Raw genomic sequence first — 15,372 nt, forward strand, 5'->3', positions numbered from 1 at the left:
CTGGGAGAGGTGGGGACCGGCCACCGAGAGACGGGGTACGGGCGGGACGTGTCATGCTCCTCAGTGTGGCCCGGGGCCTCCCCCCCGGGGGTGGAGACCGTGTCCCCTCCCCTGAAGATGGACAGACTCTGGTTGCCTCGAGCGATAGAGACGCAAGTGACCGGGGTGACAGTCATGGAGGGCGACGCGGCTGCCTCCGGCTGACTGGGCTCTCTCAGGGCTCTGAGGACGCAGCCAGCAGGCTGTGCGGGAGCCCGAGCCACACGGAGAGGCCACGGCAGGCGTTCGGGGGACAGCCCTGCGGAGGGCACAGCTGACCGCTAAGTCAACGGCCCAGGCCGAGCACGGAAGCCCGGAGGTGACTCCGGCCACCCTCAGTGCCACCTCGGGAGAGACGTGGGGGAGAAGCGACGGGCCGCGAGGGTGAGGCCGCAGTAACAGGGCACCGTGTCAGCTGCAGAGGGCGGTGCCCCGTGTCCCCAGACCCCCCTTTAAGCTCCGGCCGTGCCCTCGTCAGCCGGAGGGGACAGCGCCACCGTCCGCCTGGGCCTGGGTCCTGCGCCCTTAGCTGGCCAGAGGCGGCCAGGCGGGGACCCGCAGGAGGGGGGGGAGGGGGCTTTTCAGGGCGGGCGTTACCTAGAGTCTGCGAGTCGAGATCATCATCTATAAACTCCTCACCCTGGATGACGCTCTGGACGCCCTGGCCGTGGCTCACGGGGCTCGTCATTTCCTGCTCCTTCTCATTGTGCATCTGGGCATACACGGTCCTCCCGGGGCGTTTCCTGCGGGGCAGAGGAGGGGCTCAGGGGGCTGTCCCACCTGGGCCGCTGGGCCCCAGACCACTCCTGGGCATGGTGCAGACAACGCTCCTGGATCTCTTCTCCTGCCCCTTCTCTGCTGCAGACCACCTCCTCCAGGAAGCCCTCCCTCCTGTGAGCTCCCACAGCCCTGGATTTCCCTGGGCCCCAGTGCATGAGTGTGCCTTGTCTGGCTCCCCCGGGGACTGGACTGAGGTCGTATTGCAGGGAGGGGGGGTTTTACTGTCTTTAGTCCCCCGTCATCCGGTTTGTGGGAGAGCAGCGTCCTGGGCGCTGACAGGGTGGGTGGGACATGCATTCCCATGGCACACGGGATGCCCACCCGGCTCTGAGAGGGGCTTGCTGAGTCCTGTCCAGGTCCTGGGGCTGTGCGGTCCCGATTTCCTGTCCCTCCAGGGCCAGAGGGAGAGGAGACTGCGAGCACAGCCCCCGTGTCTGTGCTGGGACTGGGCACGGGGTCCCCAGGCCAGGCTCCTCCGCGTCCGATGCCTAGTTAGTCTGAGACCCCGAAAGAGCCCACGGTCCCCGAGAAGGAGCAGGCTCCCTCCGACACTGCTCGCCAGGCCCGGCCAGTCCTGCAGGAGTGCAGGGCGCAGACCGCTGAGGGCGACTGAAGGGGACACGTTACCTCCAGCTGGAACCCTTACAGGATGATTCGTTCCCCCAGAACTCATTTCCCTCTGCTGTGGCTCCTGTACCCCGAAAAGGCCCTGACCCTGAGGGAGGACGAGAGGCTAGCCCCTGCAGGGGACAGCACGAGCAGGAAGTCACCCTTGGGGCTCTTTGTTACAGCAGCCGAGCCGCCGCCAGAAACCGAGCCCGCTCCCCAGACCCCCACAGGCCACGTCCGACCCCAGAGCCTCGGGACCAGCGGGGCATTTCCCTGCGACCTGGCACCTGTCTGCTGTGCTCGCCTTCCCTGTGTGATCGGCGCTCTGGGGGTGTACACTCGCCCCCGGAACCGGGCTGCACTGTTTCCATGGCGACCCATCCCACCCAGGGAGCACGATCAGTTCGCTAACAACACTCAGCGTGCCAGGCGGCAGACCAGCACGTACACCCTCACCCCTGTCCAGGGCACCTTCTGGGCCCACTCAGCGTCCTCCCTGTCCTCCTCCTCTCTCTCCCCTCCCCCTCCTCCCTCTTCTCTCCTCCTCCTCTTCCCCTCCTCCTCCCTCTCCTTCTGTTCTTTTCCTCCTTCCCTTTTCCCACCCCCTCCTTAGTCCCCTTTTACAGATGAGGAAGCTGAGGCCTGGGGAGGGGACGCCGCGGAGCTGCTCAGCGGCAGGGCAGGAGTCTGGATGGGGCCTTGCGCTCAGGGTGAAGGGTGCTCCAGGGCAGAGACCCGGACGGGGCAGATACGGCTAGAAGGCTCTCCCTTTTGCTTAATCTCTGCAAATACACAGGATGCCAGGCTCCCACACACACTTGCACAGTAGGGGGAGGCCTGGCCGGACGCTGGCCTTTAACGCCCCAGGGAGAACCAGCGCGCCCATTCCACAGTGCGGGAAACCGAGGCCATAACACAAGTCCCACCTGGTAAGGCCACACCCCTGTGGCCTCTGAGGGAACCTGAGTGTTGGAACAGGCTGGAGCAGTAAGAAGGGAGTGGGGTGGGGATCAGGGATGCCCCTTCACTGGGGGGGGGGTGCTGCCCTGCGTGTGGGGATCAGCCGGATACCCATGCGGATGGCGGGGCTGCGGCCGGCACCACGCACATCGGGGGCAGGAGGAGACGACAGAGCCTTGAGGCTGAGAGCAGATTCTTCAAATGGAGATCACGGGGACCCCTGCCTCAGTCAGAATCAAGTGGTCCGCAGCTCTCCACCTGGCCCATGCAAAGGTGATCCAGAGAGGCCATGGAGGCAGAGGGGGCGTGCACCTGCCTCTCGAGGGCCAGGGGCATCTTTCATCCATCTGAAGACGGCCGCTCAGCGGGGCCCGGAAGGCGCCTGGCCAGCAAGGGAGCCCCTCTGCCCCAGCCCGGAGTGAGCTGCAGAGTGGGCACCTGCAGTTACAGTCCTGGGGCTCGGTCCCTACCGGCTTGAACCTGACGCTGTTTTGGGGTCGGGAGGGGCCCCGGCTTCAGCACCAGAAATCCTGGTCTCAGATGCCACTTTCGAGCTGTGACAAATCCTGCTTTCAGAGGGGCCGCCCTCCAAGGCGGGGTGGACTTGAGGGAGATAAAGCTGGGAATGCCCGCAGAGAGGAAGGTGGGGTTGGAAGATGCTCGGGGGTTCGTGAGCCGCTGTCTCCCACCCGCCCTCCTGGGGCTGGGGCCATTCAGAACCCAGAGCGGGCCTACACGAGTGCCCGTCCCCTGCAGCCGCTGCCCAAGGCCTGACCTCGCGCCCAGCCTGCCAGGTGGCCTTGCCTTTTGAACTTGTAGAGGATGAACGCGCCCACCGCGAAGAGTCCGATGACCAAGAGGACCGCCACTGCCCAGTAGCCGCCAGGGCCTCCCAGCCTCTGCGAGTCTGCAAGCAAAGCAGCCGGTGGTCGGGTCGGGGGGGGGCACCCGTCCCCTCCCCGGTCTCCCGGGACAGGAAGATGGTCTGGCAGGTCCTCCGGATGTGGCTGAGCGGCGTGGGCAGGTCTCGGGGAACCCCGGCCCCTGGGCCCCCTGGACTCCCACTGTGTACCCGCGGGGCCCTGGGCCTTCCTTCTGGAAGCGGACAGAACCCCTCTGGGCACACTTCTGCTGGCGTGCGGCAAGCCTGCCACGTTTCCCGATGGGCACATGTCTCTCCAGAGCAGAGGGAAGCTCCTCAGCTTCTGCAAACATGCTTGCCCAAAATGGGAAAGGTCACACTGCGACCGGTGGGGGCGGGGGGCCGAGGTCACCTGAGACCCTAAATGTCCATGTAAATCAAAGCCAGTGCTCGGTGTGTAGAGAGCGAGGCCCTTGGACCTGACCCGGTCGTAACTGGAGGCGACCACCCAGGCAGGAGGAGCCCTCTGCCCCCAGTCCCCGAAGTAACAGGGGCCGGGATGCACGTCCACCCCACCCTGCAGGGACAAGCCCGGGCCAGGCCGGGGGAAGCGCCTGGCCCCTCACCTGTGTCCGTGTCCCTCATGGCCACCAGGACCCGGACCCCGCCCCGCAGAAGGAAGCTGATCTTCTGTGCCTTCAGCACCTGTTGGATGGCCGTGAGTCTCTGAAAGCAGGAGGGGGAGAGTGAAGAGGGTCTTCTGGGACCCACCGGAGGGAGTGGGGAGCTGGGCAGATGTCCGCTCTGACTCTCCAGAGCCAAGGGGTTGGGGGGCACTCAGCCTCCTTGGGTCTCAGTCTCCTCATCTGTAACATGGAAATACTCACCCAGCAGCCAGCTTTCACCAAGAGCCTACAATGGGGCACAAAGGTGACCCAGCCGGGGCCTAAGAGCTCTCATTTTGGTCGGGACCAGAGTGTGGTGAAGCTGGGGAACCCAGGGGTGATCCAGGAGGCCCTCAGGCCTGGCAGTGGTCAGGGAAGTCTTCTCAGAGGAGGAAGACCAAGAAGAGAACGAGATGGGGACAGGACAGGTGACCCAGGCAAGGAAGTGACCCCACACATGAGGGAGAGCCATCCCAGGAGGTGATGTGGAGGCCGCAGGGGTGGGAGATGGGGCTGGCTTGCCGTTTCACGAGGGGGAGTCTTCCTGGTGCTCAGAAGGGAACCAACTGGCCCTTGTGGGTGCTCAGAGGTCATTCCTCCAACAGGTGGGTGTAGAGGCATTGGGGAAGGGGACCTCCCAAAGGATGGCAGTCCCCAGCACCCCCCTCCCAGGTGCCTTGGGGGGCCAAACTCAGTCTCCACGCACAGCGTTTTAGCACCTGGTGTTCCCTGGGAAAGAGGAGCCCACATCAGGGACCGTGACGACGACAAGCCAAAACCGCCCCGGATTTGAAGGCATGTGGCTCTGCACCGCTGGAGACCCCAGCACCTCTCTGTTCCGAGGTCGATGCGAGGCTTCAGAGGAACACCTCGTGGGATGCCTCCGGCCCCGTGCCCAGCGCCCAGCAAGGGCCAGGGGGCTGCCGCGCCGTCCGTGGCCAGGACGAGTCCCTGTGATTTTCCACCGACCTCGGCCCGTGGCTTACTCTCAGCACTCAGGACAACGGGGGTGGGGGTGCCCCTCGGTCCCTCCTCCGCCTCCTTCCAAATCTCTCCTAAGCGCCCACACCTGACTACTGCAGAATTAGCTCATCTGCTCGCCAACTCGGGGGGCAAGAGTGAGGGAGGCCCCCGAGCCCCGCCGTGCCTTCCCCAAGCTGCCGAGCCTCTACGGTCAGCTCCCCGTCTGAGAAATGGGTACAGTCCCTCTCTAGCCTCTGTAGTCCCACCTCCAGAGACCCCGCATCGGCAGGGCCCGGGGCTTGGCAGGCCTGGGCGCCCCCAGGTGCGGATGCAGATGCCCTTTGGGAAATGCTGGGGTCAGGCCCACACAGTTACGTGTCTACTAGGAGGCAGCCTGGGCATGGTGGGCCTGCAGCCAGAGCGACCGTGGGGCTCCGTGTCCCCTCTGTCCTTCCTGATGCGCCCCCCACCGAGCCTCCCTTCCCTCGCCTGTAGAAGGAGACGCGACCGCCCACCCTCAGGGGTGCCGGGGGCCTTGCTGCCCTTGCGCAGTGCTGGTCCGTCTTCCAGACGGGGCCTCCGTGAGCATCTGTCTCACGACTAGTCCGGGGTAGCTGAGCTGCTGACTCATATTTTTTTTTTGAGATAACATGTACTTTCTTCAAGCGCACAATTCCAGTTTTTGGTATATTTGCAGCTGTGCGACTATCAGCACGATCTGGTTCCAGAAATTTTCATCCTTCCTTCCGGAAACCAGGTGCCCGCCCCTCCCGCCCCTCCCGCCCCGGCAACCACCTCCGCCTTCCGCCTCCGTGCACCGGCCTGTTGTGGACAATTCCATCAACGCGGTCGTGCAGCGGTGGCCTCCAGGACCCGCTTCCCTCCCTCGGCATCCCGTTCGCGGGCTTCATCCAAACGGTAGCAGGTGTCAGAGCTCCCTTGCTTTTTACGGCTGAGGAAGGTTCGGTGGTGCGCGGGCACGCATCTCATTCACCCACCCCGTTGAGGCACGTGTGGCCACTCTGGGCCGCTGTGACCCTCCCTGTGCGCGTGCGCGTGGATAGACAGCTGCGGGGCTCCTGGGTCCGCGCCCCACGGGGCGGAGTGCCGCGTCATCTGCTAACTCAGCCTACCCTTTCGGGGAGCAGCCGGCAGCGGGGCTCGGCAGCGCAGGAGGGGTCCCGATTCTGCACGCGACCCAGTTGGCTGTCTGTTTTGGGAACAGTGACAGCTACCCTGGGGGCGTGAAGCGGCTCCGACTTATCTTTGGGTCCCCATCCCATGCCCACCACACAGCGGGTCCTCCGCCCCTCCAGATGAGGGCTATTATTTGGAAGCTGGGCTACGCAGTGAAGACATTTGCTGACTACATGGGGGCTGAGTCCTGAGACCCACGCCGTGGGAGTCCATGGCCCTCACAGTCAGCTCGGGCCGGGGTGACCAGCGCCAGCCAGCAGAATGGGAAAGGAGGTGACGCACGTCCCCCTGTGGGGTGGTCTGGCCCCGGTGCCCTTGTGCCTCCCCAATCCCCAAAACAGTGACCTTGGAGACCACCCGGGTCCTAGGGGGGCAGCCAGCCACCTGTGTTGGGCAGTGATCAGCGAGAAATGGGCCTTTCCGTGGCCGCTGAGACTTCCGTGCTGGTTGTGGGTGCCCCCCAAGCCCCCGGCACTAGGCCGCGAAGCCCAGGCGGTGCAGAGAGAACCTGGGTCCCGCGGACATAGGAGATACCTTGTCACTGGGGAGGCTCCTCTTCCTTGTGGGCCTGGGAGGGGGCAGGAGCACGTGCAGGTCGGCCAAGGTGGGCAGTCCCGGCTTTACAACGGTCACCAGCATCTCCTCAGGGACACTGGTCTCCTGTGGGGACACAGACGAGCCACTCTGACCCACCTGCCTCCTCTGTCCCCTGCTGCTCTCCGGGGCCCCCAGGATTACCCTCTCTCCACTCTTGGCCTGTCCAAGTCCTGGCCGTCTGTCCTGCGAGCTATTCCTGCCCCCTGCACACACGGGGATGGCCCCAGGACCCCGTGACCACATTCCACCTCCTGCAGCCCTCCTGGTGCCTCTGCCCTTCACCCCCGACACCAGCCTCCCCTGGGCCAGGCCTGCCCCCTCTAGTCCGCTCCTCACACCGTGGCCAGGGTAACTGAGCTGGCCCCTCTCTGGCTAGTGTCCTTCCAGATGTCAGGGCTCCTGATCATACAACTCCTTCAACCCACAAAGCTCAGCTTCTGCAGGTCCCTCTGCCTCCTGAGAACCCCACTCCGTGCACTTTCACCTGGCAAACTCCTATTCAGGACAGTATCACCAGCATTATTAACGGACGGAGGGGAGTCACGGCCAGAGCGGGCCTCAGCCGGTGGCAGCCATGGATGACTGTAGGGGCCGGTGTTCCTGCCCACCCCGAGGCCTCTGTCTGCTCTTGGTGAGCTCCCCGGGGGCAAGCACACTGATTCCTCTCTCTGTCTCCAGTGTCCGGCCCAGAAGAGAAACTCCGTGAATAAATGAAAATCCCATCAGGAGATTCTGGGCCAGCAGAGGACAGTGACTGTGTCCTGGGCAAACAGCTGGGGCTCACTCAATGCGCACGGAGGAGGCCGGCCTGTCCCTCCCCTGCAAGGTGGCACTCCAGCCACAAGTCCCCTAGAGCCAGGGCAGCGGGCCCAAGCGTCCTCCAACCCCCTGGGCAGCCAGCCTGAGGCTGGGTCACTGACACTGAGGGCAGCCCCCCCACCCCCTCGCCCCGCCGGGGGGTCCAGGCTCCCCCACCCCCTGCTTCTCCGGGGCGCCTTGCAGGTGCTGGGCGGCACCTTGGAGAGCAGCCGGGTCACCACCAGGCCGACGTCCTCTCTCCACTCAGGGGTATTGGGATTGCGCGCGTCCAGGTCCTTGGAAAACTGCAGAGGCACCACCTGGAATTGGTCTGGAGAGAGGCAGAGACGGGCGAGCGGGTCAGTCCTGCGCAGTGGGGCTCTGCCCGCCGCAGGAGGCCACCCGTCCTGGATGGCCCAGGACTGCCCACAGTCAGACCCGGTGGCCCGCTTTTGGAAAACGAGAGTCCTCCCTGTGACGGCAGCTGCTTGCTCCGGGCAGGGCCCACCTCACCGACTGGCACCAAGTAGTGATCACTGCCCCACCGACGACAACGATGAACGGTGCCCACCGGGGAGGGAGGGCCTGGCCCGCACACTGTAAGATCTGCTCTCTCACTCTCAAGGACGTGCACGCCCCATGAGGCTGGGTTTCCATCCCCCAGGGATCCATGGACTTCACTGGGCTGGTCCCCCCACCAGAGTAAGAGTCCCGCGAGGGCAGAGGCCGCACCTTCCCTTTCCCGCACGTGTCCCGGGGTCCCCAGCTCAGAGGCCCACTCCAGAGCCACCTGCTGGTGCTGCTGAGCAGACCCTGCACCCGCAGCCTCGGGGCTCACTGTACTCTCTCCATGTTCCTCCCGAGCCCCGGTTTCTCACGTGGGAAATGGGAGGAGGCTTTGCAGGGATGAGCGGCCCGAGGGACACATGCTTTGTGAACAGAGAACTCAGCATCTCACAGCGTGGTAGGGGTGACTATTTCCGAGCTCTGAGCTCAGGACCCTGCGCGCACGTGTTTGTGAACGCAAGAACAGGGCGTTCCAAGGGCAGGCCGGCTAAATATTTAACTGATGGCTGTGGTCCACGGGAGAGGCTGTTCTCAAAGCCTGAAGGAGGTTTCACTGGTGTGACGAGGCCAACAGCACACAGGCTGGGGGGCGGGGTCTCTTCCAGGCTTAGGATGAATCTCCCGCGAGGGCCTTGGGGCCGCCAGTGAGCACCAGTAAATGGGGTGCGGATTCAGAACTGAGTCTCAACAAAGGCTGTGTTACAGGGCCCAGAGGACAGGTGGCGGGAGAGGTCAGGGTCCTGGGAGGCATCGCCGGGTGACCGTGACACATCACTCAGCCGTGCCCCCGTCTGTGCTGTGTGAGGCCCATGAGTACCAGCCACGGACACAGACACATGTCCGTGTTCCTTTTACAGACGGGGAAACTGAGGCCGAGGAGCCGGGGAGCGTCCGGGCTGTGTTCACAGGCTCCTCTCTCTAGCCTGCGGCTGCCCAGCATAACCAGGTGTCTGCGGCTTACAGTCCCCCCGTCACCCAAACCCGGGGCTCCTGCGAAGGACGAGACGCGCTGCCGACCCAGGCACAGGGACTCACCCAGCACGCGGACCACCTTGGAGTCCTGCAGCACTGAGCTTCCACAGGCCGCCTGCACCGTCACGCGCGCGTCCCCTGTGTCTGCAAACCGCGTGGTCACGGAGTTCTCCAAGGAGAGCAAGGGCTGCAGGGGACACGAGTGGGGGTCAGGGCCGGGGGTGGCGGGCAGCCCCACATGGGACAGCCGGACCCATGGTCCCTCCCGCTGCCCAGGGCCTCACTGAGAACGCGCACTCTCCCCTGCTCTGGTCAGGACATGGGGGCAGCACCGGGGGGCACGGGGAGGACCCTCCCACCCCCAGAGCCACTGGCTCTAAGCCGTTGTAGCCTGGGCCGAGTGTCCCGGTGTCCCCTTCCTCCTGGACTGCCCGGATTGCTGGGCTGGAAGAAGCCGAGCTGTGGTTTGAACCCAGAGCCTAGCACCTTCCTCAACCCTCCGCATTCCAGAGAAACACAGCCTGGGGCCTCTGCGTCTGGGCCTTCAGCCACTGTTGGGTTCTTTCTGCTTGGGGCGCAGGGCTGCAACCCACTGAATGAGGGAAGGATGGCCCCCTGTGGGTCTTGAGGGCCCGCAGGCTAAGGATGGGCATCCCTGCCCACAGAGACCCTCCAGCCCTGCTACCAGCCATCATCTGCGGCTCCCCGCTGCTTACAGGGTACAACCCAGGGCTCTGGGTGAGGCTTCTGACATCAGGTCCAGCCCCAGTGGCCCCCTCCTCCATGAAGCCTTCCCTGACCACACCCAACACCCAGACTAGAAACGTCCTGATCTTCCCTGGAGCTCACAACACCTCACCCATCCCCTTCCTGTGACGCTTATCACAACTCGGGTCACCTGCTTTGTTCACATCTCTTTCCCCAGGAAAAGGCTGGGTCTGGTCCGCTTTCTTCTGCGTCTGCCAGACTCAGAGCCGGACCCGAGCAGCGAGGGCTCCGGAAGAAAGGCTGGTGTGTGCTCGCCTCCACTCCACGCTGCCATACCCTGTGTCCTTCCGCCCAGTCCCCGGGGCAGGGCCCTGCCCCCCACTCTCAGCCAGGGCTGCGCCGTGGGTCCCGGGGCCTGCGCACCTGCAGGTTGTGGCCGATCCACCAGTAGAAGACGGTGAGGTTGGGGTTCAGGGGCAGCAGCACGGCTGTGAGGTTCACCTCCTGGTTGACGCCGACCACGGGAACCACTTCAAGGTGGAGGGCCTGGAGGGGGGCTGCGGGTCGCGGGAAAGGCCGGGGTTAGGGGACACCAGGGCCCTGGCTATTTCAGAGGGGGCTTCTTGGTCACCTTCATCACTTCCCCCCGCATCACCCCCCAGCCTACCACTGCACACACTGCCAGGGCATGGACTTCAGCCCGCCTGCCTGCTCCCCACCTGCGGGCTCGCCAGCCTGGGTTCCTGTCGCTGCCCCAGGGGACTCCCTGCATTCCCCCGAGGACCAGTTTCTCTCTGCCCCAGGGGCGGACTCTGGGCCTCAAAGGGACGACGGACTTACAGTTGACCTGGACAAAGAGCACGGCCTCATCGTGCCCAGCCACGTTCTCCGCCCTGACGGACACGCGGTAGACACCGGGGCTCTCGTAGCGGTGCCGGATGGGCTCCTCGCTCAGCGTGAGGTTCATGTACACGGCCTTGAAGCCGTCCCCCAGGTCCACTTGGTACTTGGTGGTCAGGACATCTCCCTGCAGGAAATCCCACGAGGCCACTTAGGGGGGACGGCAAAGCCGAGGGGCCTGCGGTGGCTCGCGTGCTCTTCACCCCCTCACTCCTTCCCTCAAAGGGCGCGGGCCCCGGGCCCCCAGGAACCAAACCCGCCCTGCCCTTGGGGCAGCCAGCCTGGCGTGCGGGGCTGCAGAGGGCAGACGGGCCCGGGAGCCACAGAGACACAGGAGGATGGGGGCAGGGCCCAGGGCCAGGTGTGCCCGGCTGCAGAGGGAGCGCTCAGGGTGGCGGGCCGGCCGGCGGGGACAGCCACTAAGGCCTGAGCCTGGAGCCAGAGGGAGGGAGGCCCCCCTGCACAGGCTGCAGGGTGTCAGGAACATGGCCAGGAAGATCGCACATGGGAAGACTCCTAAGGGGTTTCCCTGAAAATTGGGAAAACGTTGTTTTCCCTTCTCGGTTGCTTCCTGAGTGTTTCTTTGATCCCATTCTCTGCGGAGCTGGGGTGGCGGTCAGACATGCAGGGTCTATGCAGCGTGATGCTCCCTGCACCTGCTGCCCCTTCCTCGGGTTTGAGCAGCACGGGGCTGTCTGACGGCCTCACGCCCCCCGGCTGGGGAGCCAGCCCTCCCACAAACCACCATTTCCTCACCGAGGCGCGGGAAATCGAGGGAAGGAAACAGGAAACAGTATCTTTCTCCACTTCACAGCAAGAAAGTGTTTTCGAGCTCCCCCTCTTCCCTCTGCCCTGCCCCATCACCCCTTCCTACCGCCCTGTCCCTGCAGGAACGCCCCGAAAACCACTTCCTGCTGACCCAGAACGACACAGGATTCGCACTGACCATTTATGATCCTCTCATTCTATGCCTGCAGAGAAAACTTGACAAAGCCCTTTCCCATAAATTACGTTCACTTAACTTTCTCCACAGATATGGTGGATGGAACAGTGTCTGTGCCCCCAAATCCACGTGCCCCCAGAACTCAGAATGTGGCCTTATTTGGAAATAGGGTCTTTGCAGACGCGATTAGTTAAGATGAGGTCAGGCCGGAGTAGGATGGGCTCCCAGCCAGTGGCCATGTCTTTATAAGGAGAGGCAGGGGCTTGGGACACAGAAGAGACGGCCACGTGGCAACAGGGCAGAGACCACACAGAGCCACAGAAAAGGGACACCAGCGCCCCAGAAACTGACGAGACAGGGCAGACTCCGTCCCCAGAGCCTCCGGCGGGAGCCAGTCTCTGCCAACGCCTTAATTTCGGATTTCCAGCCTCCGAACCCGGGAGAGAACCGCATGCTGTCCTGTGCCTACAGCACGTGGTCCCTGGGACAACAGTTTACATGGCGTCCGATTGTCCCCACGTGCTGGGCTAGAACCGCGGGGCAGACTGGCTCACCGTCCAGGGCCCTGTGGACATGCGGCCTCATGGGGACCACAGGAGCGGGGTCTCAAGCCCACCTTGCTCCTGGGCTCCCGCGTATGAGGGATCCGCGCATGGGGGTCCGGCTTCTCCGCATCCTCGCCAGCACTTGGTGGTGTCACTGTGTCTTATTTGGGCCACTGTTGTAGGCGTGCAGTGACCCGTCATTGGGGTTGGATTCGCATTTCCCTAACAGCCAGTGAGGCTGAACGACTTTTGTGGGCTCGCCGGTCACCTGCCCGTCGTCTGCAGTGAACCGTCGCTCTGTGTCCTTGACCTGCTTCCTACACGGGGCGTTGTTTTCTTCCTGCTCTTTATGTGTTCTAGGTACCAGTGCTCACCGGATGCATGCTGGGTAAATATTACCTCCGTAGCTTGCTTTTCACCTTCTCTACGGGGTCTTCCTCAGCACGCAGGTATCTGACTCAAAGTCCGACTTGCCAAATTTCCTCTACAGGTGATGCTTTCAGCGTCCACTCTATGAATGCTTGGCCTAGCCCTAGATCTGCATATTTTCTATCTCTTTCCCAAAGGACTGATAGTTTTCCGCTTTCCATTGACCTCTGTGGTCCATTCTGAGCTGATCTGGGATCAGGTGTGAGGTTCCAGCCGAGGCTCATTTTTACTGACAGTTCGTTTGCTGAGGACCGTCCTCCCTCCCCTGAGATGCTTTCGCTCCTGTGTCAAAATCAGCTGCACACTTCTATGTGGGTCTATTTCTGGGTTCTCTATCAGCTCTTATTTTTAAATCTCGGATGCTTACAGAACTTGGCCCCCGCCCCAGATCCAGCTAGTTCCGCACGCAGCTTGGCCTGTGCGTGAGGGCGGGTGGGTGTGACTTGTGCGTCAGTGTGAGTGCTTACGAGTGTGTGAACACGTGGTGAGGGTGTGTCCGAATTCTGTAGTCAGTGTGTGAGAATGTGAGTGTGTGTGAGCGTGCATGAGTGTGTGTCCACCCCCCACCCAAGCTCCCAAGCTCTCCCCCCGTCCATGAGGAAGCCAGCAGTCCTTCTGGATAGGGGAGTGTGCTGGGAGACCTCTCTTGCGAGAGCATCTTTCGGTCACTCCAACGACCCCATGCAATCAAGGCTGGGGACCACTGGGGCGGTGGGGCTGACTGGCCTGTCCTGTCCTGGCTTCAGCTAGGGACTCAGCAGATGGACCATGTTGCCCAGATGGAAGGCTCTAGGGGGCAGCAGATGGCCATTTTTCCTGGAAGTCTGTGCTGGAACTTGGGCAGCAGGTGGGTCCACTCTGAGGGTCCAGGGGCCCCACCTGGGGAGGGGGCATCGTCCTCCCGCCACACCAAGCTGTGTCAGATGCCCAACCGCTGTCCCGGGGCCACCCCCGAGGCCCCAAGCATGAATGTCAGGACCAGGCTCATCAGCACAGGGGACCACAGACCAGGCAATGTCCATGCGGAGCTCTGTCACCTGTTACTGTGTGGCCTCGGGTGAGCCACTGCACCTCTCTGAGCCAGGGTTTCCCAGCTGGGCACATGGGCGCTCACACATACAGCTCCGTGCCCTCTGGCCTCAGTCTCCCTGTCTGCATGACAGCAGACATCAAAGACCTCTGTCATCATCTGGGCACCATATTTGGAAGGACGTGTGCTAAACAATGCACACACAGTTATAAAGCTGAACTCGCTTCATTCGGCATATTTGTTAACCAAAGATCCGAGCACCCACGAAGCCCCGTGCACAGACGGCCGGTGGTCCCGGGGCGGGTCTCCCTCCGGTGGGAGCTGGCTTCTCCTCTGTGCCATTCTATGGCTTTGAATTTCCTGCATGTCAGTAAGATTTTCTGATTTCTGTTTTTGGATGCTCTACAGGGAGTTTGCTATTTCTATAATCAGAAAAATAAGCATGCTGTGTATTAATTTTAAAAGACTAGAAGAAAATACAAAACTTCGCAGTTGTTACCTTGGGGCGGAACAGGGTTTTTGGTGATATTTATATTCTTGACATTTTAGGTGTTTTTCAAATGTTCTACCATGAGTATAAATTCTTTTTTTAAGTCAGAAGAATACGTAACACTTGCACTAAAGAGAAAAAGAGAGAAAGTGGAAGACTGGGAGGGGATTTACATATTCGTATATATTATATAGAATTAAATCCATATCTGTCTATCATCTACCTTCAGGATTTATCTTTGGTTCTGGGATTATAAGTAATAATGTGTGTTGTTTTTTTTTAAATTGTCTGCTTTTCTTAAGATTCCAGATTAACTAAATCAATATGATTAGAGGTTTAACAAATTGCCACCCACAGGAACGAATAAATCTTGGAAGCGTCAGAGTCCAGTAAACACACTCCGCCATGCACAGAAGGGTCCCCGCCGCGTGTGCTGGTTGCACGGTGACCCCCCCCATATTCCACTGTCCTCTGCGGTTCGGATGCTGCTCGGGGCCTGGGGAGGGGGCTTCCGGCCTGCTCTTACCCCCTCAGCTTGGAAAACGCCCACCTAGATGATTCTGCTCCAAACCACCTGGAAGAGGAGGGGACACCCACCCACCCCCGTCCCCTGCTTGTCCGGCGGGAGTGGCCCCGCGGGGACAGCACGCCGCACTCACCTGCTCCTGCCGCACCACGAACAGGACGTCCTCTCTGGGCCGCACGGCCACCGCCTCGCCGCGGATGCTGACCTGCAGGCCCCGGGGCGGCATGAGCGGGCACTGCAGCTGCGAGGGGCTCTGCCGAGGGTCCACGCCGCCCTCACACACGTTGGACACCACCTTCCGGTACCTGCAGCCAGAGGGTGGGTCAGGGTCTGCACAGACGGCAGGGAGGGCACGGGCCCCGCGGCCTGGCGGGGACTCGCCGGTGGCAAGGTGTGGCTCCCGGCTGGCGGCCTCCTTACGGATGCCCGGCCTCCTCCTGGCCTCCTGGCCTCCTCCCGGCCCCACTGAGAGCCACTGCTGCCCCGTGTCGGAGCTAAGAGGCCAGGAGAGGTGGGGGGTGGCCAGCCGCTTCCCTGTGCAGTCACAGGACTTACGACAACCCTAACACCTCCTGTGGGCGAGGGTGTGACTGGGCGCAGCCTGAATGCTGGGGCCTCGCTGAGAAACGTGCCCAAGAGGGGCCGGGGCTCCCTTCCTCCCCACCCGGCTAGAGGACACCTGATCCAGCGACTCCTTCCCACCGTGTATCTGCTGGGGGACGGGCGGACCACGTACAGCCGCTGCCCTTGCCAGGCAGACGGCCCAGTGCGGGAGGCAGACTGCGCCACGCT

The 15,372-nt window shown here is 62.6% G+C and overlaps 1 protein-coding gene across 1 annotated transcript in view; it reads right to left on the bottom strand.

Moving 5' to 3' along the window:
- The window catches only part of SORCS2 (sortilin related VPS10 domain containing receptor 2), a 448,684-nt gene that overhangs the window by 3,930 nt on the left and 429,382 nt on the right, over positions 1-15,372 (bottom strand). The window contains exons 19-27 of the mRNA XM_032395519.1: positions 14,714-14,885; positions 10,558-10,744; positions 10,141-10,274; positions 9,073-9,196; positions 7,689-7,801; positions 6,610-6,735; positions 3,877-3,976; positions 3,193-3,295; positions 637-782 (exon numbers count right to left, since the gene is read on the bottom strand). Of these exons, the coding sequence (XP_032251410.1) occupies positions 637-782; positions 3,193-3,295; positions 3,877-3,976; positions 6,610-6,735; positions 7,689-7,801; positions 9,073-9,196; positions 10,141-10,274; positions 10,558-10,744; positions 14,714-14,885 (1,205 nt within the window). The remainder of the gene's footprint in view (positions 1-636; positions 783-3,192; positions 3,296-3,876; positions 3,977-6,609; positions 6,736-7,688; positions 7,802-9,072; positions 9,197-10,140; positions 10,275-10,557; positions 10,745-14,713; positions 14,886-15,372) is intronic.

This window comes from Phoca vitulina, unplaced genomic scaffold, assembly GCF_004348235.1.
Source record: "Phoca vitulina isolate PV1807 unplaced genomic scaffold, GSC_HSeal_1.0 scaffold85, whole genome shotgun sequence".
NCBI classification, from domain to species: domain Eukaryota; kingdom Metazoa; phylum Chordata; class Mammalia; order Carnivora; family Phocidae; genus Phoca; species Phoca vitulina.